This window comes from Lactuca virosa, chromosome 9 (assembly GCF_052849685.1).
Source record: "Lactuca virosa cultivar CGN04683 chromosome 9, Lactuca_virosa_CGN04683_v6, whole genome shotgun sequence".
NCBI classification, from domain to species: Eukaryota; Viridiplantae; Streptophyta; class Magnoliopsida; order Asterales; family Asteraceae; genus Lactuca; species Lactuca virosa.
In genome coordinates, this window is record NC_136434.1 from 2,045,745 (window position 1) to 2,071,956 (window position 26,212).

General features: G+C 37.6%; 1 protein-coding gene across 10 annotated transcripts; it reads right to left on the bottom strand.

Annotated features, from left to right (window-relative positions):
* Nucleotides 1-6,964: 6,964 nt before the first annotated feature.
* Nucleotides 6,965-10,493, bottom strand: LOC145141403 (uncharacterized). Of its 10 annotated transcripts, none has more exons than XR_013722635.1 (9): nt 9,640-10,379; nt 9,077-9,278; nt 8,793-8,989; nt 8,652-8,700; nt 8,458-8,527; nt 8,184-8,358; nt 7,776-7,823; nt 7,374-7,514; nt 6,965-7,292 (listed from the first exon to the last, which is right to left on the bottom strand). XR_013722635.1 is itself a non-coding variant. In XM_079074696.1 (9 exons), the coding sequence occupies exons 7-9, from the start codon at nt 8,238-8,240 to the stop codon at nt 6,993-6,995; spliced, it is 498 nt and encodes a 165-aa protein (XP_078930822.1). In that variant the 5' UTR covers nt 8,241-8,358; nt 8,458-8,527; nt 8,652-8,700; nt 8,793-8,989; nt 9,077-9,278; nt 9,640-9,790; nt 9,914-10,367; the 3' UTR covers nt 6,965-6,992. The 10 variants fall into 10 exon arrangements, 9 of the variants coding, with proteins under 9 accessions (XP_078930822.1, XP_078930826.1, XP_078930824.1 ...); XM_079074696.1 differs by lacking the exon at nt 7,776-7,823 and having other exon boundaries at nt 9,640-9,790; nt 9,914-10,367; XM_079074700.1 differs by lacking the exon at nt 7,776-7,823 and having other exon boundaries at nt 8,793-8,851; nt 8,946-8,989; nt 9,077-9,092; nt 9,640-10,367.
* Nucleotides 10,494-26,212: the final 15,719 nt, after the last annotated feature.

The window sequence follows — 26,212 nt, forward strand, 5'->3', positions numbered from 1 at the left end:
GAACACTCGTCGAGTTCACCTTTAACTGATGAACAAGTCCAGACCTTGAATCGCCGAGTTGTATGAACTACTCGTCGAGTTCATCTTCAATCATAAGAAGATTGCCTTGGACTCGCCGAGTCTGTTTTAGCACTCGTCGAGTCCCATGAACTTCAGGTCTAAAATTAAGTCCAATGCGTTGGGTCACTCTTTCTGTCCTACTACAACCCTTCTAACACCCACTGAGTCCTTTTGACCCTCAACAGATATGGGAATCAAAGCCTTGGACTCGTCGAGTCCCAAGAACGGACTCGCCGAGTCGATAACATCCACCACCAAAATCCTCGATTTCTGATGTACAACACTTGACCAAAAGATAGATCTAAGCTCCTTCAATCGTTCTAGCACGTAAAGTTACAAACTTTACGTACATGCATGGGACTTTGAGCTCAAAAGGACATAAAATAGGCTCTTATGATGCATGGGACCTTTCTTGGGTGCAAAAGCAACCCAAATCTACCTTGTGACTCTTCCCAAGTGCTAGATCCGAAGCCTTGACCCCCAACCATGTTTGCAATCATGGTTGGCTACCTCATATGGCTTAAAAAGCCCTAAATCTTCCCCAAAAAGGGATCTAACAAACAAACAAGCAAGGTACAGACTTTATACCTTTCAAAGACTGCAAATGATGAACCAAGCTCGAATCCTTCAGTCTCCTCTTGATCCTTCTATGCTCTTCCTTCTTCCTTGAGGTCAAAACCCACAAAAATCACTCAAAAGCCTTAGATCTTGCACCAAAACACTTAGGGTTTGCTATGGAGGGTTTCTGGGAGCATAAAGGGGCGATGAAGGCTGTATAAGGTTGTTTAAATAGGGTACAAACCCTCAGATTAGGGTTTTGTCCAGTCAGAGCCTACTCGTCGAGTCCGGGACCCGACTCGACGAGTCCATCACTTAAATCCTGCGCCTCATCTCGCTTCTACTCGGCGAGTTGGTCCTTCAACTCGCCGAGTCCAAGGCCAAAAATGTAAAATACTTAAATAAAAATACATACCAAGAACCAGGTGCTACATCCATGAAAACACACATCATACTTTATATGTCGTTAGTGGAGCGTGTGTGGTTAACCGACACACTAATAGGGACTATAAAGAGTTATGATGAACATCTCGAAAAATTATCGTTGTTGATGGAGTGTGTGTGGTTAACCGACACATTAATGAGAGATGATAAATGACATCGAGGTTGTCAAGCGGGTTTGCACGGTTATTTACATCTCGTTTGTGATCCTCGACATCCCAGTCACAAAAGTGAGAGCATAATATGAGATTAAACATGCCATTGATTAGATTCAATGAATCTCAAAAGATGTAGGAGTTTCATAATATTGAAATTGGTAAAAGCCTTACCTACTTAAAATAGATTCGAATTTGATTACAGCATCCCTCTTCAAAGTTCGAATCGAAAATATGGATCGTAGCCTTAATTTAAAATTTATGGGTTAATAATTAAGGGTTAAAATAAACTAACTTGAATTCTCTTTTCTCCCATTATAGATGTCAAGTCAATACAATAATGGTCTTCCTTATTCTGTTGGAAATGGTTTTCCTCTTTCTTTTGAAGATGATCTTCCACTTTCTAATCAAGGTGAAAATGTTTTCTCTTCTTCGAGAAATGGTGGAACTAGACGTCATGCTTCTCCAACTCTTCCTCCTCCTCCTCCACTAACTCTCCCCACGTCACTAGTTGAACGATACGAAACTACTCAAGCCCTATTGGCATGTAGACATCAAGATGGAAATTCTATGTGTGCGCATGTTCTGGAAATGAAATCTTACATTGACAAATTGGATAGAATGGGTGTCGTTTTCCCGAGGGAGCAAGCCATTAATTTGGTTCTTCTTTCGCTTCCTAAGTAATATGGTCAGTTCATTGAGAACTTTCGTATGAGGAACATCGACGTGACCCTTATTGATCTGACCCAAATGTTGATTATTGTTGAAGCAGAAATGCTTAAGAGCAAATCTGAGCCAGAAGTGCTTAAAGGGTCTAATTCCAAAGTTTTCATGGACATTGACAATGGTAACAATGGTGGTCTAGAAAAGGTTTCTTTTCCCAATGGAAAAGGATCGGCCAAGGTCAAACCGTTTGATTGTATGGTAAAGAGAAAGGCTAGTTCTGAGATAGTTCCTGTTAACGTATCCCACCGGGAATACGTCAAAAATAACGGAACCGTCAGTCTGATAGACGGTTTGGGCAAAGATTGGCGTATGCTTAAAGCAGGGTCCTTGCTCTCGCCCTCGCTCTCGTAATCCCACATTCATTCCTTGGCACCCAAGCACCAAAGCTCGTGTCAAGACAAAAACTACCAGCCGCCTCTCAAAGCGATAGGTGTAGCGCTCATAATGTTGCTCCTGGCAGCCTTGCACCAATGGCAAACGACTACTCGTGGAGCACGATCTACCAATCAAATGTCGTCTATCCCTGCCATTGCTGAAAAGGTAAAAGATACTGTCAGGGATCTGTCCCCCGACCACGGTTATAAAAGGTCCCTTCTCATCCAAGAGAGGGGACCGAGGAATAAACCTTCTAACCCTTGCCTAACACTTTTTCACCTTCTCTCTAAGAGACGAACTGACTTGATCGTCAAAGCTTCGATCTGGGACTGTCTCCCAAACAAAGACTGACGATCTTGTTTCCTTTGTTGTGATTTTCAGGCCCCTCATCCCATCCTTTAGAGAGACGGAGTTAAGCCAGAGACATATCACAACAGTTGGCGCCATCCGGACGTGCACCTAGTACGACACAACTCGATAAAAACAAGTCTTACACCGTCACAAAACGACAACACCGGCCCCGCCAGAGAAACGTTGTCAGTCAGCAGACTTGGCCGCCTGACGCCAAGCATTGGGCTGACCAACGCCGTCAAGGAGATTATGACGAGTGTAGGGTGCTCACCGCTTACCTTTCTAGTAAAAAAAAAATGCCGACATCAGAAAAACAACAACGACATGACGGAGTGCTTACGATCAACAGACCATACAAGAAACGCAAGCGACATGAGGCAAACCACAACGTCAAAGCGTTAACCTAACAAATCAACAACATCAACTTCTCCATGTACAAACATTGCTTCCAGCAATTACCAGAGTCCTGGAAGGAAGAATTGAAGCCCCTAACAGGTGGACCTCTGGTCGGTTTCACGGGACACAACGTATGGCCCCTCGGAACAATACACCTCCCACCAACTTTAGTCAACCACATCGGGAGAGAGAGCAGGACACAAACAATCGAATTCTCCGTGTTATGCCACCCAATAGAACAAAACATACGGTTAGGACGTTTGACACTATTCGAGCTGCAAGCCTGTGTCGTCAACAATTCACGGCACAGTAAAATTTAGCACATGGTTCAGATCAGCAACCATTGTCGCCGACACTCCGCACAGGCGGACGTGTCACCAAATCATGGCGACATCCGACCTGGTCAGCGCCCCCAAGAAATCTAAAGCAGACCACCCACTAGAAAAGCACGTAATACATGGCGAACACCCCGAACAAGCAATAAACATCAGAGCTGACCTATTGGCAGAAACCAAAGTTCAACTAGTTGCACTACTAACACGCTTCGTCGGGGTATTCGCGTGGCAGCCTGCAAATATAACTGGATTGGACCGAAAGATCATCGAACACAGTCTAAACATCATACCGGGTAGCGCTCCGATAAAGAAAAAAAAGGAGGGGGCAGGAAAGTGATAGAAACAATGAAATCAATGACGAGGTCTCGAAGCTTGTGGATGCAGGCATCCTTCGGGAAGCAATGTTCCCTACATGGATAGTAAACCCAATAATGGTAAAGAAACATGGCGGCTCGTGGCGAATGTGCATCGATTATTCCGGCCTGAATAATGCATGACCAAAAGACCATTACCCTCTCTCGGAAATAGACCAGAAGGTCGAATCTCTGGAAGGCTTCCAACTCAAATGTAACATCCGTAAAAATTCATAAAAATTTAAACTTTTTCAACCAACCAAAAATCATAATTCTTTACATTGTAGTTTTCAAAACAAGTTTAACATCAAAGCTTTCCCAAAATCACAAACACAACATGAGGAGGTGTACGATCAAGCCTTTGCCTTCCCACGATCATCTGAGGTACCTGAAACATAACCCAAAATTGTAAGCCCAAATCTTAGTGAGTTTCCCCCAAAGTACCAACACAACAAATAACACGTATACAATAACAACATACTATGGGCTCAATCAACCATCGGGTTGGAATGAAATAACTAAAAGGTATGTAAACCCTAACTTGTTTGTGATTTTCGAAACTAGCATAGGGTTCATATGTTTTTTGTTGTTCAATAGAATGTTACTTTAGTAGTGTTATGACATAGATCTTTAGGTTGCATGTACCCTTAAGTGTTAAGGATTTATCCACGTTATTGCATGTAAAAGCCATCAATTATTGTATGAGTATATTATATAAAGCTTAACATCAAGAAAAAAATTCCGGATAAACGTAGCAAAAAATACAAAAGATAGATGAATGTATGCAAGTAAATTGAATTGGAATTTGGAAATAGTTAGCTGCAATGAAAATTCTTTGGATGTAAGTTAGATTGGTTTCCTTTCATTAACCTTAAATCCAACAAACAAACAATTCACTGCATGGTCGTATATTTGAAACATATATCTTACAATACACATATGTTTCTAAATGAAATGGAAAGCCTAAATTTCAAAAATCAGCAATAATTCTATTTAGAGTTGACATCATTGCCAACACAGATGATTCATAATTCCATAGAGTATATACTTGAAATGGTAACTCGATAGAATCTGGTGATTGTTGTAAGGAAGAAGCTTCAAAAGACTGCGAAGCAGTTGAGTTGAGGGAGGCTACAATCGATTGGGTCTTGCTCCTAAAATGAAAGAAAATATTAATTTTAGCTTTAAGATTATAATGCTTACCCAGTAAATAAACCTTGAATATCTAGATCATTCTCTCGTACCTTTGGACCCGTGCTATACCACCCTACAACATGTTCCTTAGTTGCATACAAACTCTAATATTAACATCTATTTTAGAATAAAAAACTTTTTTTTTCAAAATATATATAATAAAATGTAATTATGTATGTATTAGAGTTGAGAACTACCATCGATTCTCTTGAACATGGAGAACATGGCCTCATGATGGTTGTGATCAAGAAACCATATACTGGGATCCTTCTCATCCTCCTCAAAAGGCACTATAACAGAGAAATTATTCATTTAGAAAAACAAAACCCCAGAGTTTTTGTACATATAGAAAATTGTTTAGGTTTCAACGGGTTGAACTGTTTTCACAAAAATTCCAAGTTTCAAATGATATTTCGTATTTTATGGGGGATCTTGGTCATCTTTATAGTTCTTAAGTTAATTAGGCGTGGAGTTTATGTGTTTATGATCTTAATATGTATTTGCTTGAATAATGTTAGTAAATCTCTATTAAAGTGACTACCTATTTATTTGTAATTCACATGTAGAAAATCGAATTATAATTCAGAAAATTATAAAAACAATTTTGCGAACTTTTCCTTCACTGTATCCAAATCTGAAACCGAAACTCAATTTTCACCAAATTTAATCAATCAATTCAACAAAATTGCAGGTTTAGGGCACAACGAAATCATTGAAACATGAAATACGAATAAACCTCAGGAAAAAAGTGTCAATTACCTGAGCATTTGCTGTCATTGTTTGTGGAGCTTTCATCACCTACTCTAGGATTGATATTTTGTTCATCCTCAGCTGCTCGAACCATTTTGAATTCGAGCAGCGAGGTCCATACGATGAAGATGAAGACAAACCGGTGAACAAATTGCACACACGATTTCTTCTTATTTCCATCTGAGCATTAGATGAAAAAGAGGGATTTGAGGGGTTGATTCTGCAAAGAAAAAGTCGGAGATTATGGAGAGATGACAAAAGAAAGGCAGATGAAAGCAATAGAAGCGGTTGATGATATTTTAATCGGAGAGCACGTGTATTGTTGCGGTGGAAAACATGCATTAGAGGAGAATTCGGTGCAAAATAACTATTAGAAGAGAAGGACGGTCAACCGAAGATGAAGTCGATGAAAACCACCATCTCGTTTGGAGCCGCAACTAAGGGGGTGTTTGGATAGGGAAAAATAGGCTGCTTATTGCTTATTGCTTAATCCCACCGCAATAAGCAAATTTAAGTGTTTGGATAGGAGTCTTTAAAAATCAGCTTATTGCGGTAGGAATAAGCCAAATAAGCTGATTTTAATAAGCAAGGGGGGGGGGGGGGGGGGAGGGGGATGCTTATTGCTTATTGCTTATTGATCATTTTACTCATATAAGTTGTTTTGTTTGCCAAACACTTAACATGTTTATTGCTTATTGCTTATTGCTTATTGCTTATTCCCACCGCAATAAGCTAATCCAAACATATTTTAAACAAGTGCTTATTCCCACCACAATAAGCAATAAGCTAAAAACTATTTATCCAAACACCCCCTAAACCACTTAAGTTGGCAGCTCCGAAATTGTACGGTAGATAAACATCTTTAGAATTTATTATGTGATAAATAATTACTTTTTAATATAGTAAATCTAAGGTTTTTCATTTAAGCAGTGTATTTAATTGATTAAACATTTCGACTTTCAGCTATATAGTGAATTTATTAATTTAACTACCCAAAATAATATGGTTCAAGATAAATCATTTATTTTTTACCATATTAATTTGTTTTTAAATTTTTTTATTAATTATTACAAATTAACATTAATATTTCCAGTTACTTCAAACTTATGATTATGATTATGGATTATTAAGTAATGGATAGTTGAATATGTTTACAAAAATAATGTTAACTAGCGAAGGGCCCATGCTTTGCATGGGTCGGATGACATTTTTTTACAAAAATTTTGTTGGTTTGAAATGTAGTTGTATTAGTTGCATATTAAACTGAATATAGGAAATTGCTACTTTCTTGCATTATGTTAATAGTTTGTACATAGCGTATGCAAGAAACAAAAGAAAATATACAAAAGGTTGTAGCTGCCTGCAAAACGATTGGTTTGTGTCTGAGGGTGTTTACCACCAGCCGGAATAAAATTCATGCCACTCCTCTCAAACTCCAAAGTTGATGAATATAAATAAGTTTGATCATTAAATTCCAATATACTAAATGAGTCCTTTTGATCCATTTTTGAGAATCTTGCAACAACTGCAGTTTTTGTAGCCTCAATTGTCTTTCCCCTCTTACTTCCATTTAGATCAACAATAGAAAGCACTTCCTTCTTTATAGCCAATCATGTGAAAACATAAAAAATTAGCATGAATCCATCTAAAAAACAAAAGTTAAAACTTAAAAAAGCAACCTTTTGTTGTGATTTGCTGTGATCAGGCCTAGAAGTAAGTATACAGAAAACATCTCCCTTAAGGATGATGGAGATTGCTAAAGGACCCATCAAATGCAGGAGATTGCAAAAGGATCCACCAAATGCAATACTTGTAGAAACCTGAAACATGGTAATGATCAATTTTAAATATTTTTCTAAGGTAAAATACTACTATTTAAGCATGAGCTCATTTTTTTCATGCAGAACATATTATAAACTTTAATTCAAGACTGTCATCCACATTTAATGACTTAAATAAATCATACTCATTAAAAAAAATTGAACAAACATATTACTTATGTTTATGTGTCACTAAGTAGCAACCAATTTCTAAATTCACCAATATTTTAAACATTTGTTTCCTTATCGTATTATGCATACCCGTCTCATCTTTTCACCACTGTTTGTTCCTTACGTTCCATTCTAAATCTGAATAAAGTGATCCAAGAAAAACAAAATGTAGTAAGATATGGAAGAACGCTAAATTTAATTATCTAAATTGTGTATGAAAAACGAAATTATGCAAAAGTCTTATTTTATCCTCTAAGGTAAGTCAAGGTTACATGTAATAGACTATTTGCACCAGATTTGAAGTAGATAATTTAATTTTGAATGTTTAAAATTCTATCAACTTTCTCCACATTATAGTAGAGTCAATGTTTTAATCGACGATGGGCTTATCAAAAACTAAGAGAAGATTGAAAAAGAAATACCATCACAACGATTTGATGCGTAAACCGGACATAATGAAATGTAGAACCTGATATGAATAAGTTGAGCCTGACTAACCTTTAAGTCTGAAGAACTCCCGCTGCTACAAGAAGACGATGAAAGTAATAAGGGCATACATCATTACATCTATAGTTCAGGATACCAGCACCAACAACATATCAAAACATTGGTCACTCTCATATTTGTCCTTTCATTGTGCCGACAAAGCATTAAGCTCAAATACAATATTTTGCTGTTTAAAAAAATATATAAAAAGTATATGCGAAATTAATAAAATATGTTTGCTAAAAATGAGATTAATTGTTGCTATATTTAGTAAAAATAAAGTTACCTGGTGATATTTTCTTTCTCGATTAACGATTTCTATCTTTACCTTTAACTCAACTGCTTCTGCTTTCATTCTATAGAAAACAAAAGATGTCATGTGTGAAAAAGACGAAAATACCGTGGGTAATGAATTTTCATCAAGCTCCATTCCTTCATATGCAAAGCGTAAAGAAATGGAATCGAATTCCATCAACTAACCCAAATGTATGTTGAAGTCATTTTTCTGACGATCAGCGGCGCACATCACCTGTACATTCCAAAAAAAAAAATTAGGGCTCAGATAATCAAACATGAAAAATTGAACATTCAGCCACAGTTCAATCCATTCAGGAATCATACCTGATGTAAAACTTGGTAGAAGAATCCGTTGATGAAAACCCTAGAGGGGTGAGAGGATACTAGTAACAAAAATTTAGGTCCCGAAATTGTGACCAAAAATCAAATCGCTTGTCAATTTGGAGTGAGGGATACATGAAAAAGTTGGGAATTTACTTTTTTTTTTGTCTTCAATAAGATTTCCCATCTCTTACCAGCCCCTGCAGAAATTTCGAACAAAAATGGATTCATTTTATTTCTTTTACAACAAAAATTGAAAGCATTAGGGCATAAGTAATGAGGTTTACCTGCAAACACCCTCTTCTGCATTTATCACCAATTATACCATTAGTTTGTTTACATGTTTGATGTATAAAACAACCTGGAATCAAACTTATCAAAGCAGAGTTCAAGAAAGCAACAACTTTTTCCAGGATACCTAAGTTCCACATAAACCAAAAAATCCAAACACCAATATAAAAGAAATCCACATCCAGCAATCCCCTAAACCTGAATTAATATTATTATATCATACCTTTTAGTCATAAAATACATTAAAGCCACCATATTTCAGTTTCTAGTCATTTAAAGCCACCCAAGTTTAACGATTTTTTCTATGCCAACTACTTTGATTGGCAGTTAAAGTGGTGTGGTCACAATAGAAATTTTATCAAAATAAAACTTAGTGGTTTTAGTGTCAAATAACAGAGTAATCAGAACAAACCAAAATCGAAAATAGAAGTTTGATGTACCAAATAACATAAGGTCAGAAGGAATTTGAAATACATACTTAAAAGATACAAAAACACCCGTGTCTGCAAATTTATTCAGTATAAATAGGGAAGAATTGAAATTGGAAGAACTTACTTACCAGAAGAAATTGAAAATTCTGAAAAAGTTTGTTGAGCATCAGCGCTAGCAGTGCCCCTTTCTTCTCATATAACATTTATTGAGGCAATGAGGGAGTATATATGATGTGACATCCAATGTATTTGTTGAATCTAATCTTAAGTTGAATCAAACTCGAAATACAAAAAAAAAAAAAAAATAAGGATCATGAGAAAAGTGGTTAGAACATGACGGAGGACATAAGGTTGAAATTGTTTGGTCTCAAATTGGCTTATTTGGGTCATCAAAACAAATACCTTGAAACATAATTCGAAGAGGGCAAATGAAAACCCTAGCAAAAGCACGATGTACAGAGTCGACCGGCTTTGTCGGTGCCAGCTTCTTCCGCTGAAAAGAATGTAACTCATCGATGGGTTGTGCCTTCACCGTCGGCGCAGTGTCATCATGACAAATCGCGGTCTGTCTCTTCCGCGTTTGTATCTTCAGCAGTACGTTCCTACGACCGCTACCTTTTCCGGTGGGTACATTCGCATTTTCTTTTTCCGTTCGAGACCATGTCGATCGATCAAGCTCTAAAAAAGATGAAAAGGGCTTTGCGAGAATATTGATTATCGAGGTATTTGAGGCGGTGGGTCGATGGAGGATTACAGTAACCCTGGTCGGTGGGGAAGATATTTTAAGCAAACCGATGAAGGAAGAGCGGTGGAGGAAAACAGTAAAACAAAACAACACAGATAACAGGTAAAAAATACGTAAAAAACAACGGTGGGAACATCAAGAAAAGTGTCTATGGGGGTGGGTTGTTGAGGAGTGAGGACACAACACGTAATGTGCGAGCAAGCAAGCAAAGATAAAAAATTTAAAAAAAAAAAACAAAAAAAATCCACCAATGAGATTAACTTACTGTACATAAGACAACTCAAAATTAATATGTATATAAATCAATTAAGTAACTAATAAAAGTTGAAACTCTCATAATTAACTCTTTAAATTTCGACATAAAACTATAGATGAATTATTTATTATTTACCACGTTCATCTAACTTTTTAAGTTTTATTAATCATTACAAATTAATATCAACATTTTCATTCATCTAACTTTTTAAGTTTTATTAATCATTACAAATTAATATTAACATTTTCATTTACTTCCTACTTATGGTATGATTGTTATTATCAAGCAATTGGTAGTTAATAGGCTTTACAAAAATATTAATCAATTAAGTATCTAATGAAAGTTAAAACTCTTATAACTCTTTAATGTTGGGGGATTCTATTCGCACCCGAAAAACCCTTGAAAACAACTGACCATTTAACGATCACATCACCTTTTCATTTTGATTTAGATTGATTTTTTTTTTTACATTTTCAAATCTTCTCCCTTTAATTTACTATAATTACAAAACTGATCATTTACGATTTACTTTTTCATTTAACCAATTCAAAATTTCTTGTTTCATATTTTAGTTATTTTTTTTTGTAAATAAAAAATTAATCTTATAATTACAAAACTGATCCTTTACAATTTAGTTTATTATTTAACCAATTCAAAACTTGTACGATTTTGGTTTTTAGAATTATGAAAACAAATATATGGGTTAACGGTTTGGTTAGAATTATGAAAACAAAGTGGTTTTGATTTTTTTTAACAGTGGTTTTAGGTGTGAATAACAACACCCTTTAATGTTCTACCGAAAACTATAATTAGTTAATTTTATTATTGTCTCGTAAGTACAATATTTTTATTAAATAAATCCTAATATGTTTATATTGCTGGTAAATTTGAAAAGTTTTCTGAGATAAAACTTATTTTGCTAACCAACAAACTAAATTTTAAATGCTATATCTTCAACTTATTTATCAAAATATATGTTAGATTATGTTATTAGGTGTGAAACCCATGTATTGCATGAGTTTATTTAAAAAAAATTAAATATGAAATTTTAACAATTTGAGAAATTTGAATTTATAAGAAATATGAAAATTTTTTGAATTATTAAAATTAACGAGACTTTAATACATTGAATACATTACATATATAAACTCTTTCTAATAAATATCTTACTTATATATTACCTTACATATTAAATGTGGAATTTTAATTTAATAAAATGAAAAATACAATAAAAATGACAAGTGAAAAATAGAAAATTCAAAAATTCTACAAAATGTCATGTGTCCAAATGAAGAAGAATAGGCCATGTGGCAAAAAGATTTTGATTTATTAGAGAGGATTTTTATTACAAGTTTGAAATAATATATTATAATTGAGACCATCAAAACTAATATGGTTGAAGATATATCATTTATCTTTTAGTATATTAACTTTGAAAATTTTTAATTTGTTAATTATTACAAATTTATTATAAACTTTTGAGTTACTTCATAAATATGTTATGATTATTGATTATTAAGTAACGTGTAATTGAATAGCGTTTAGGTAAATAAGAATTTAATTGGATTATCACTTTATATATTGGTGAAGTAAATTGGTGAATTATAAATTGAAGGTGGTAGGTGGCAAATTAAACGTGGTAGATGGTAAGTTGAAGTTAGGGATGTGCAGTTAGTATCAAATTTTGATCTCGTACAGTGGTACGAATTTAAACATTTAGGATGGTACTCGGTACTCTAAAATCATGAAACTTAGGATTCAGTATCGTCGGTATCAGTACTATTCTTGGTACCGGTGCCGATAATGTTAGTTCGATTTGATACTCAATATTGTTTTTTCACAAATTTCAGTATTCAGATTCTCGAGTCGATATCAGTTATGTCCCATGCCCGTCCCTATTTGAAGGTGGTAAATGATAAATTGAATGAGGTAGGCGGTACGTGGCAAATGATTTTCTCCTTTTTTTCTCATATAAATGCATATTAAGACTCTATTATTTTAACACTTGTTTGTCAAGTATTCAACTTAAATTGTCTATAATCTAACATAAAACTCATTTTTTTCTTTTTCACTTTAAATGGCTGCAAATATACCGATTCCATGAACTAAGGAGAAAGATGTTGCTTTGGTAAGTTCTTAGATTATGGTTATGGATGATATTATCATCGGTCCAGTGCATTTGCTAATGTGGTCGTTTTGGATCCACATGACACATAAATTTTACTATGAAATGGGTCGTAAAGCCTATAACATAGACCTAGAACTCAAGATAAAGTTTGTGGATTTAAAAGGAAAAGTGAATATTTTCAAACACATTTATCACAACACTGGAAATGCACAGTCAAATGTTGACGAGATGATATTGTCGGGGTAGCTAAGGAGGATTTCAAAATGCAAAGTAACATGACTGACTTCATACATGAAGCCACTTGGAATGTTCTTAAACATGTCTCATATTTCTAATTTGTAGTTTTTTTTGTTATTTATAGTATGTAACGAGAATCAATGATACCAATTGCTCTTCATAAATCCAAATCAATATATATATATATATATATATATATATATATATATATATATATTTGATTACAAAGGGGGTAACACGACCATCATTTGGTTTGATATTTACCATTCATGTGGAGTCAGTAGAGGATGCACAATCATTTTGTATGCAACTTGATACACTCCATACCTCTAATAAAATATGAACCAAATGGTAACAATCTGACACTCTAGTGATCACACAACTACTATAACATGACCACAAGGTATACCATAACTACAAATTTAGCACATGTACAAGTTTGGAGTTCAAGTTTACAAAATCATTGTTCATAAAATCTCTTACTTCAAAGTTGTAGAATGACATTTTTCTTGCCTTCTACCTGACAGACTTATGCATCATCTTTTGAAGCACCATCTATGCATAAGTGGTGAGTTCACCATAGATCCCATGAAAATACATATTAGGAGTTTTGTCATTTATTAGCTAAAAATATTTCCTCATCTATATACCCTTTCACCTCCAAAGTCACTACATTAAATATAAATTTGTTGAATCGTCTCAAAAATAACCCCAATGAGCGTTGTTATCGGTAAATTCTATTCATTCATTGATAACAGGTTGATGGAATCTGGAATATCCATGTTCATCACATTGAAACAAATGTTAGGGAGAAACAGACGTTTCCTCATTTCACATGACTAATATTTTGAAGTTACACACGTTTAGCCTTGATAATCTGAGATCCAATAACATATTATAGTCTAACATATTTTTCTTCAAAATCATACATTCTATATGATTTGCTTGTGCGCTATAACAAATTTTCTTATTACTCCACTTCGACCAATTCTAGACCGCAAAGTAACAACCATTATCGACCAATTCTACTTCCCTAACATCCTTGATACATCCATCCAATCTCATAAGGAATCAGATACAAGATTCGACATTATTTTTCACGCATACATAAACACTATATACATGGTCTGTCAGTTTCCGTCTATAATAACCGTTATAAATATTAAGCATAGCTGCATAGGTAGTCCCCCTTTAAAGGGAAACTAGCTATAAAGATGTAGCATCCCAAAAATTAAAAGGAAAAAAATTCATTTTTAATTCAACCAAAAACACTAATTATCCTTTTTTCCAATAATTCAAAAGTATTTTAGAATAAAAACAGTTATCATAGTACAATCCCAAAATCATCTAGTTACGGAAAACATGGGTGGATGCGTTGTGATCAAGCCGACCCCTTACATTTCGAACCGAAAGTACCTGAAACCATAACCATAAAACTGTAAGCACAAAGCTTAGTGAGATCTCCAAAATACCACATACCATACATACCATTAGGCCCATCCATCCATAATGGGCCTAACCCTCATATAATGGGCCCAACCCAGCATACAAATGCAAGAGTCACAGAGACAGCTAGCATCCTACATAACATACATTGGACCTAGCCCTTCCTGATCTATGGGACCAAACCAACATTCAAATAGGCCTAGCCCATCATATGAAATAACTACTACCACATGCATTGGTGCCACTGACCCACGGGTACAGTTAGGAGACTCACCTCACAGTCATACGAAATAACTGCTACCACACGCTGCTCCAAATACTAACTCTACCGATCACCTTTACAATAAATAATGACCAAAACTCAAACAACAGCTCAACATACTCAAAATACCCTTAGGTCAACTTAGTCAAAATCCTGGTCAAATCGAAAGTCAAAAAGTAAAAAGTCATCCGAGTTGACTCAACTAAGTACACCCAACGTACTCAACTTGTAAGCTTGGCGTACTCAAGTTCCACAATCGGGCCTCTCATTACGTACGTACGGCGTACGCCAATGTACGCCCAACTAACTTCACTTATTCTTTTGAAGAGCTTATTCCATTAAGTCTTTTCGAACAAAGGTAGATCTAGTCCAGAAATAACATCTTAAGTCATAAAGTTTCCAACTTTATGACTTTGCATGGCTAGGAAGTGCTCAATACCAAAACCCTAACTTCTTAACTCATTAAGACATCCTAGAATGTAACACTCGTGTTTCTAGCCTAGGCATTAATCTTGATGTGATAGTCTAGGTTAACCCTTGTAACTCATTTTGAAGCAATGAAAAAGGAATTATGTGAATTCTATGTGTTTTATGTGTTTTATGCTTAATTACTAGGAGTTAATTAATTAAGAATAAAAAATGAGCGTCGAAAATAAATTTTAGATAAAGACGATATCTATTAAGAAAGTTGTAGTGGTTGTGACAAGGATTACGAATATATAAAGAATGCCGAAATCCGAGTTATAACGAAGAAGTTATGACCTGTCGAAGTTTCACGACAAAACCGGCTCGGTGCTGAATGTCGTAAAAAGTGAGTTTTCGATAAACTACTTTTTAGCCTTAGTGATCTAAATGAAACTCGTAGTGTTCGTTAAACCGAGAGTAGGTATAAAAAGAACACCCAAATCTGACTTCGTATGAGGAAGTTATGATTTTTCGAAGTTTCAGCTTAGCAGTAGACAGCTAAAAACTCGAATTTTAGATCGAGTGATTTTTAGCCGACACGACCTAAACGAGAATCGAAGGTCTCATAAATAGCAGCACAACGGTAAAAAGTCTGACGAAAATGGACGTCGGATGAAGAAGTTATGAATTTTTAACGGATTTTCTGTCCCGGTCTGTTAAAAATAATAATATAAAAATTAAAGTCAAAATTAGCCGACGAAGTCTAAACGCAAGTTGTAGAGCGTAATTTTACCTACGCGTGCATATAAAGAACGTCAAAAACGAAGCTCGTATGCGAAAGTTATGGATTTTAGAAGTTTTGGCGCGAAAAACGAGAAAAATTGCTAAAACCGAGAAAATTCGCAAGGTGGACTTCGGCCACCTCACCCTCGCTTAGAAGGTGCCACGTGTCCGAAAAAATGATGACTCATCCGAGCTCCTGAGCTGATCCGAAGTGGTCCAGTAGCGGTGCGACACATACCCTCTTGCACGAGACCGAACCCTCGCATACATGCCACGGATGCCCTACTTCGGACCCTAGACCTCGGTCCAGTAAGGAGCTGCCAGCAAGCCTTCGCAGGTGCGAGCCATGTGCGAGCCATGTGCGATCCATCCCCTGCGAGTCCTCGGATCAGCACACCTGGAGGCTTCTCAGCCGTTGGATCAGGAAGCTCGCCCCTATAAATAGAAGGCTGCGAGCCTTCCCGGGTAACTTTGGAAATTTGCCACCTTTCACCCTAAATTTCATATTCTTTCATTCTAACTTCCCCCAAAGCCCCGGTATCGATTATAAGCCCCAGAATACGCCACGAAGTGCCCGTGAAGCCCGAAAAATTTATCTTTTCGGTTTCGAAGCCCGATCTTTGCAGAGCCCGGTTTCTCAATAAAACTCCCGGTTTTATTAAGAACGATCGTTTTAGGAAACGAACTGCTGCCCGATTTTCATCAAAACATGTGAGTGTGTAGTTACTTTCAATTTACACATAGATATTAAGTATTTACCTTAAAATACGTGTTATGTGTAAATATGTTAATTGTTTATTTGAGGTGACTGTTGAATTGATGTTTTATACAAGTTTTAAACTGTATATGTATTTTATCTACAAATATGTTGGATAGAACATGGGTAGAAAAAATAGTCGATGGGTGTTAAAATGATGAGAGGCCTCGGTGTCGGTGTTGTTGTTGGTGTTATTGGTGAAGTTGTCTAACGGAGTATAGATGACGACCACGGACTTTCTAGACAGTCCAATGGCACACTAGTAGGTTAGCAACTTGTAGGTGTTGATGAACTAAATGTTCATTGGTGTACTCCAATCCCCCTCATGGTTGCCTTTAGGACATGTATGGCTGAGGAGTCCCCTTAGCAGTAGTGTCCAACCCGATGATATTCCTTAGGCTAAGTCCCTTGTGTTAGGTGTTTAGGGACGTAAAGTGAGGACAACGCGAATGGGTAATCAGGGTTATTGTTAATTGGTGAACTTAATAAGTTATTATTATTGTGGGTTGAAAACCCTATATGCTCACCAGGCTCCCAAGCCTGACCCACTCAGCTTTTTATGTTACATGTAGTGGACCCCGAGCATAGTCGGTGGACGATGAGAGATTTTTGGATTATAGGCCAGCAGTTGTAAATAACTGTTAAAAGGCTTATAGTGTCTTGTTTATGCTTTTGATCTGTATCGGAACATGACATCCCGAGGTTTTGATATATATATGGAAAATATATACCTTCTAAAAGAAGGGTTTTGATAAACTTTTATCATGTTTTATTTTGGGGACCTATTCCGCAACATCTTTTAAAAAGATTTCTCTGACTTTATTTTAATAAGCATAAATTAAATCGGTCTTTTCTGGCCGAGAAATTAGGGGATGTCATAGTTGGTATCAGAGCATTAGTTTAAGCGAACTAAGAAATTATAGGATTTCTAGACTTAAACTTAGAATGCTAAGTGATGATTGTAAGGTGAGTGTCTACCATATTTTAGACACGAGCACTAGTTTATTTTAGGAAAGGTGCCTAAAATGCCTTTATGTGGTAAATGCTATATGTTGCCATATATGCCATTATTTGTTCGGATCTATGGTCTGTTGCCGACCGGATCTAGAAACCTTATGTGTGTAGGATTCTAAGCGTATGATTACGAGATTAGAACTAACATGTAAACGTTTCGGAGTGATAAGGGAATTGACATGTCTAACAAGGATAAAGACCTAAATTCGCCTTATTCGGTATATAGATTGTAATGGCAAGAACTCGAAGTGGAGCGGGAAACACAAACAGAAACCAACAACCTCAACCCCAAGTGGTGGGACAGGTGCCGATAGTAGGAGCTGCACCCGAACCCATCACCATGGCTGGAGTGCGAGCTGTGATTCAGACCATGATAGCTGAACAGAGGGAGGAGTTGAGGCAAATGTTGCTGAACAACAAGGATGAATCTTCAGTTCCTGTTGAACAACGTGAACTAAATGACGATCGATCTGAAGAAGGGAAACAACAGCAGATCGGTTGGTCATAGTGAACCGCTTGTGGTTGGGAGGAATAACCACGAGGGCAGAGTGGAGAGAAATAGGTGCAAGTATAAGGACTTTATGACTTGCAAGCCATCGACCTTCACTGGAAAAGAAGATCCTGTCGGAGTAATGGACTGGATCTCGGAAATGGAGTTGGCTTTCATGACTTGTGATTGCCAAGGCAAGTTACAAACCACCTTTGCAGTGCGTCAGTTCAGGGGTAGTGCTGCTCGTTGGTGGAACACTTTAGGGAAAACCCTAAGCCCTAATGAGCTATTGCAAATGACTTGGGCAGAGTTCTTGGTGCACTTTAAGCGCAAGTTCTGCTCGGCCCAAAACGTGCTCGAGTTAGAAAACCAATTTCTAACGTTGAAGAAGGAGATTATGACCGTTGACGAGTATACGAATGACTTCACAGACAAAATGGAGTTTGCTTTGCGTATTGTCCCAGATGAGCTGGCGAAAATTGACAGGTACGCAAAGGGACTTCCATGGGAGTATGCGGTGCCAGTACGTCATGCACTTAATTTGGAGGCAGCTATCTGGGCTGCCAAGTCTGTTGAAGTTATGATCAAAGGGAGAGCCGCCAGCAAGGTTGAAGTTGGCGAAAAGAGAAAGTTTGAAGGAACGTCAGGTTCCAACAAAAAGAACAAATTCTCGAAGTCTGGTTCGAGAAAATTCGGAGGAGGAGCCGAAGCCAAGTGGTGTGACAGGTGCAAGAAGAAACATGCTGGGAAGTGCAGCGTGGAACTCACTTGTTACAAATGTGGAAAGCCAGGGCATTATGCCAATAATTGCACCTTCACTAATAGCGTCTGTCATGGGTGCCATGAAGAAGGGCATATTTTGAGGGATTGCCCGAAGAAGAAGGACGCAGCAAAACCCAATCTGCCACTAAAGCCGAAGGCGAGAGCCTTTCAGATGACACTCGAAGCTGCGAAAGAAGAAGTCGATGTCGCTTCAGGTACCTTTCTCGTAAACGAATTACCTGCCCAAATTTTGTTTGATTCTGGAGCCAATTACTCCTTTATATCGCATGAATTTGGTAGAAAACTAGCTTTGCCTGTAGATAGACTAGTTAATGCCTTATTAGTCAAGATTGCTAGTGGCAAGTTTGTACCTGTTAGCCATCGTATGAAAAACATCATCATTGACTTGGATGGGAATAAGTTCCACGAGGAATTATTGCCTATCGAGTTAAATGGATTCGACGTAGTTTTAGGAATGGATTGGCTTAGCGCCAATGATGCCGAAATAATGTGTAGGAAGAAGATAGTAAAGGTAAACCCGCCAGGGAAAGAGTCGTTTATGGTGTATGAAGACAAACGCAGAGTAAATTCTGGAATCATTTCCCTAATGAAAGCCAGAAAGTGTTTGGCCAAGGGATGTACATCATATCTAGCGTTCGTGATCGATGCTAAGAAGGAGAAGAAGGAGGTGCAGAATATCCTGGTGGTGTGTGATTATCCGGAAGTCTTTCCCGAAGATCTTCCCGTATTGCCCCCTGATCGACAAGTGGAGTTTCGTATCGACTTGTTACCAGGAACGACGCCGATAGCAAAAGCACCGTATCGATTAGCGCCAACCGAAATGAAAGAACTTATGACACAAATTCAGGAGTTATTGGACAAAGGTTTCATTCGACCTAGTTCATCACCCTGGGGAGCCCCGATGTTATTTGTAAAGAAGAAAGACGGGAGCATGAGAATGTGCATCGATTACAGAGAGCTGAATAAAGCGACGATAAAGAACAAGTATCCGTTGCCGAGGATCGATGACCTGTTCGACCAGTTGCAAGGTTCGAGCTATTTCTCGAAGATCGATCTTAGGTCCGGATACCATCAACTAAAGGTGAGGGAGCAGGATATCGAGAAGACCGCGTTCAGAATAAGATATGGACACTATGAATTTTTGGTTATGTCGTTCGGATTAACCAATGCCCCAGCAGCTTTCATGGATTTGATGAACATGGTTTGTAAACCATACCTTGATAAATCCGTGATAGTATTCATAGATGATATCTTGATCTATTCGAAAAGCAAGCAGGAGCATGAGAAGCATCTGCGTGAAGTGCTAGAAGTTCTGAAAAAGGAGAAGCTGTATGCAAAGTTCTCCAAATGTGAATTTTGGATTCAAGAAGTCCAATTTTTGGGTCATGTGATTAACCAAGAAGGGATAATGGTTGACCCAGCAAATATTGAAGTTGTGATGAAGTGGGAACAACCAAAAAGTCCCACGGAGATTCGAAGCTTTTTAGGATTAGCCGGATATTATCGCCGATTTATCCAAGGCTTTTCTTCGATCGCTACTCCATTAACAGCTTTGACCCACAAAGGAGCTACTTATGCTTGGAATGAAAAGCATAAGGAGCCCTTTGAAAAGTTAAAGAAGAGATTGTGTGAAGCACCGATTCTTTCGTTACCTGAAGGAGTTGATGACTTCGCAGTTTATAACGATGCCTCTGGAGTTGGGTTAGGATGTGTTCTGACCCAAAGGGATAAAGTGATCGCGTATGCATCGAGGCAGTTGAAAGAGCATGAAAAGAACTACCCAACTCATGATCTAGAGTTGGCAGCGGTAGTATTCGCCTTAAAGATATGGAGGCACTATCTTTACGGTACTAAGTGTAAACTTTTCACTGATCATAAGAGTCTTCAATATCTCTTTAATCAGAAAGAATTGAACATGAGGCAACGGCACTGGCTGGAGTTACTCAAGGACTACGACTGTGAGATACTTTACCACCCTAGTAAAGCAAATGTTGTTGCTGATGCTCTCAGTCGGAAGGTAAATCTTGAAAAGAGAAGGCCAAGAGCGTTGAAAATTGAAGTTGTCTCAACAATTGTGGAAAGTATAAAGAAAGCTCAAGAGGAAGCTTTAGAGAAAAATGACCGGAAGGAGGAACGTTTGGGAAAAACGTTGGTGTTTGATACAAACGGTCAAGGATTGAAGGTATTCAAAGATAGGATTTGGGTACCTAAGACGGGAGGAGTAAGGGATCTTCTGATGGAAGAAGCTCACAAGACCATGTACTCGATTCATCCCGGCAGTACGAAAATGTATAGGGACCTAAAACCCTATTACTGGTGGCCGACGATGAAGCTCGACGTTGCTAAGTATGTGGCTGAGTGTGTAACTTGTGCTAGGGTTAAGGCACAACATCAGAAACCATATGGGAGTTTAGAACCTTTACCTGTACCCATGGGTAAATGGGAGGACATTATTATGGATTTTGTGACTAAACTACCCAGAACAAGGAACGGTCACGACATGATTTGGGTGGTCGTTGATCGCTTCACTAAGAGTGCGCATTTCATAGCCGCTAACGAGAAATGGTCTATGGATAAACTTGCGAATTCTTATGTGAAGGAAATTGTGAGGCTACACGGTGTTCCGTTAACGATTGTATCCGATCGTGACAGCCGTTTTACCTCAAGGTTTTGGAGGAGTCTACAAGAGGAATTGGGTACCAAGTTGTGTTTGAGTACATCTTACCATCCGCAAACTGATGGTCAGAGCGAACGAACGATTCAAACATTGGAGGATATGCTGAGAGCATGTACCCTAGAATTCCCAGGTAACTGGGATGAACACTTACCTTTAGTAGAATTTTCCTATAATAATAGTTTCCACTCAAGCATCAAGATGGCACCTTATCACGCTTTGTATGGAGAAAAGTGTCGAACGCCATCATGTTGGCTGGAAGCTGGGGAAAAGCAGTTTATGGGACCTGAGATAGTCCATCAAACTGCTGAAAAGTTGAAAGTGATAAGGGAGAGGATGTTAGCTGCTCAAGATCGACAAAAGAGCTATGCTGACAAGAAAAGACAACCGATATCCTTCGAAGTTGGAGATTCGGTTTTACTTAAAGTCTCATCGTGGAAGGGACTTATAAGATTTGGAAAAAGGGGAAAGTTGAGTCCAAGGTTTATTGGACCATTTAAAGTTCTTCAGAAGATCGGGAATCAAGCTTACAAGCTAGAATTACCGGAAGAACTGGAGGGTATTCATAACACATTTCATGTGTGTTATTTGAGGAAGTTCACGAGAGATGTGCCCGACATAATTCCCATTTTTGAATTAAGGTTGGATGAAAACAAAAGGTTGACTAAGGAACCTGAGGCAATAGTTGACCGTAAGACTATGAAGTTGCGACGCAAGATGATTGATTTAGTGCTTGTGCGCTGGAAACATACGAATGGACCAAATCTCACCTGGGAAACGGAGAGTGACATGATGAGTCGCTACCCGCAGTTGTTTGGTGATATGTGATTCCGGGGACGAAATCATCCTAAGGGGGAGAGAATTGTAACACTCGTGTTTCTAGCCTAGGCATTAATCTTGATGTGATAGTCTAGGTTAACCCTTGTAACTCATTTTGAAGCAATGAAAAAGGAATTATGTGAATTCTATGTGTTTTATGTGTTTTATGCTTAATTACTAGGAGTTAATTAATTAAGAATAAAAAATGAGCGTCGAAAATAAATTTTAGATAAAGCCGATATCTATTAAGAAAGTTGTAGTGGTCGTGACAAGGATTACGAATATATAAAGAATGCCGAAATCCGAGTTATAACGAAGAAGTTATGACCTGTCGAAGTTTCACGACAAAACCGGCTCGGTGCTGAATGTCGTAAAAAGTGAGTTTTCGATAAACTACTTTTTAGCCTTAGTGATCTAAATGAAACTCGTAGTGTTCGTTAAACCGAGAGTAGGTATAAAAAGAACACCCAAATCTGACTTCGTATGAGGAAGTTATGATTTTTCGAAGTTTCAGCTTAGCAGTAGACAGCTAAAAACTCGAATTTTAGATCGAGTGATTTTTAGCCGACACGACCTAAACGAGAATCGAAGGTCTCGTAAATAGTAGCACAACGGTAAAAAGTATGACGAAAAGGGACGTCGGATGAAGAAGTTATGAATTTTTAACGGATTTCCTGTCCCGGTCTGTTAAAAATAATAATATAAAAATTAAAGTCAAAATTAGCAGATGAAGTCTAAACAAAAGTTGTAGAGCGTAATTTTACCTACGCGTGCATATAAAGAACGTAGAAAACGGAGCTCGTATGCGAAAGTTATGGATTTTAGAAGTTTTGGCGCGAAAAACGAGAAAAATTGCTAAAACCGAGAAAATTCGCAAGGTGGACTTCGGCCACCTCACCCTCGCTTAGAAGGTGCCACGTGTCCGAAAAACTGATGACTCATCCGAGCTCCTGAGCTGATCCGAAGTGGTCCAGTAGCGGTGCGACACGTACCCTCTTTCACGTGACCGAGCCCTCGCAAGCTGCCACGGACACCCCCTCCTCGGATCCGGACTTCGGTCCAATCACAAGAGGCCAACAGCCCCCTCGCATGCGCAGTCACGTGCGAGCTATCCCCCTGCGAGCTTCGGATCTTCGCCACCTGGAGGCTTCTCAGCCGTCCGATCAGAAGCTCTTCCCTATAAATAGAAGGCTGCGAGCCTTCCCGGGTAACTTTGGAAATTTGCCACCTTTCACCATAAATTTCATATTTCTTTCATTCTAACTTTCCCCAAAGCCCCGGTATCGATTATAAGCCCCGGAATACGCCACGAAGTGCCCGTGAAGCCCGAAAAATTTATATTTTCGGTTTCGAAGCTCGACCTTTGCAGAGCCCGGTTTCTCAATAAAACTCCCGGTTTTATTAAGAACGATCGTTTTAGGAAACGAATTGCTGCCCGATTTTCATCAAAACATGTGAGTGTGTAGTTACTTTCAATTTACACATAGATATGAAGTATTTACCTTAAAATACGTGTTATGTGTAAATATGTTAATTGTTTATTTGAGGTGACTGTTGAATTGATGTTTTATACAAGTTTTAAACTGTATATGTATTTTATCTACAAATATGTTGGATAGAACATGGGTAGACAAAATAGTCGATGGGTGTTAAAATGATGAGAGGCCTCGGTGTCGGTGTTGTTGTTGGTGTTATTGGTGAAGTTGTCTAACGGAGTATAGATGACGACCACAGACTTTCTAGACAGTCCAATGGCACACTAGTAGGTTCGCAACTTGTAGGTGTTGATGAACTAAATGTTCATTGGTGTACTCCAATCCCCCTCATGGTTGCCTTTAGGACATGTATGGCTGAGGAGTCCCCTTAGCAGTAGTGTCCAACCCGATGATATTCCTTAGGCTAAGTCCCTTGTGTTAGGTGTTTAGGGACGTAAAGTGAGGACAACGCGAATGGGTAATCAGGGTTATTGTTAATTGGTGAACTTAATAAGTTATTATTATTGTGGGTTGAAAACCCTATATGCTCACCAGGCTCCCAAGCCTGACCCACTAAGCTTTTTATGTTACAGGTAGTGGACCCCGAGCATAGTCGGTGGACGATGCGAGATTTTTGGATTATAGGCCAGTAGTTGTAAATAACTGTTAAAAGGCTTATAATGTCTTGTTTATGCTTTTGATCTGTATCGGAACATGACATCCTGAGGTTTTGATATATATATGGAAAATATATACCTTCTTAAAGAAGGGTTTTGATAAACTTTTATCATGTTTTATTTTGGGGACCTATTCCGCAACATCTTTTAAAAAGATTTCTCTGATTTTATTTTAAAAAGCATAAATTAAATCGGTCTTTTCTGGCCGAGAAATTAGGGGATGTCACATAGAACATGCATGGAAAAAAACTAAGTACCAAGATTACATTTCTATGGTTCCTAATAGCTTCATAATGGATAAAATTTTCAACTTCATCCACTAGAATGGTCTAAACAACCAAGATATAGTCTTTTAGTCTCAAAGGGCCCAAAAGAGCTCCTTTTTCAACTTAATCACAAACTTTCAAGATCTAAACTTTATGCACTAAAGTGACCAAAAACTCATAACACCCAAGACTAGCTAGATCTAACAAATGCATCATCAAGATTCAAACTTTATACCTCTATAAGAAAGATCAAGGTGAACAAAGTCTGTATCTACAAGCTCCAATGCAACCAACACTTCGCCAATGAGCTCCTTCTTCTCCAAGATGCACCAAGAACACTCCAAAGTACTTAAAAACACCTTCTTTTTGCTCAAAAGGCTCAAACTAGGGTTAAGGTTTCAAGGGAGGGCGTTGGAGAGGTGGAGATTGAGAATGGAATGGGTTTGGGGAAGTTAAGGAGCTTAAATAGGGCTCAAACCACGAAAATAGGGTTTGAGCACTGATCGCGTACGCCCAACATACTCAGGGATACCCTAGTACGCCCAACGTACGTGGCTTAACCCAAAACGGTCATAACTTCAAACAGTCATAACTTCTTCGTTTCAACTCCGATTTCGACGATCTTTATATCCATAAAAAGATATTGAGGAGCTCTACAAGCCTATCTAATTACTTTTAACTTAAAACACATCAAAATAAAATCCTTAATTCATAAAAAAAGTCTGAAACACCACTTTTCCCATTATATCATTGGGCTGCAAAGCACAAACCAAACTATTGTATCACATAATGTACATTACCCACATCCAAATGGGTCTAAACCTCTCCTTTCCCAAGGCCTGGATCCTTATGATAATTGATCTTCGGGTCACGACCCCGAAATATGGAACAACTTGAAACAGGGTGTTACAAAAGATCATTGATAATGTGCAAAGTAGGAATGTATGAACCTATATATTTTTTTCAACATCAATTGTAAAAAAATTAATAACTAAAAACAAACAATTAATATGTGGCAAAAAGTTGTTTACCACATATATAAGAGCCACAAAATGAAAACGGTTCAAAACATTTGTCCTGATGTTAGTCAAACTTGTGGAGTTGGTTCTTTGAAGGTTATGCAATTAAACATGAAGGCTGACAGAGTTTTATTTGTGATCATGATATGAGGGACTCATTTTTAATTTTTATAAAACACAATTAAGAAATCTTAGCTATGAGTAAAAGAAAATATGAAAATGTAGGATATGTAGTGTAAAGATTATGGAATACATATCTAGAATGTATAACGACATTCCAAAATGTACAAAGACAATACATAATATATGTATGGGATGTAAGTTGTCAGTTTGGCGTTGATTACGTGAGTCTAAAATATACGCTGTTAGATTCTGAAACAACTTTACATCAAAGTTCACCAAACTCACATCAACTCTAGAACAAACATAACTTCTTCAGGATGGGGTGTTACAAAAAAATGGTTA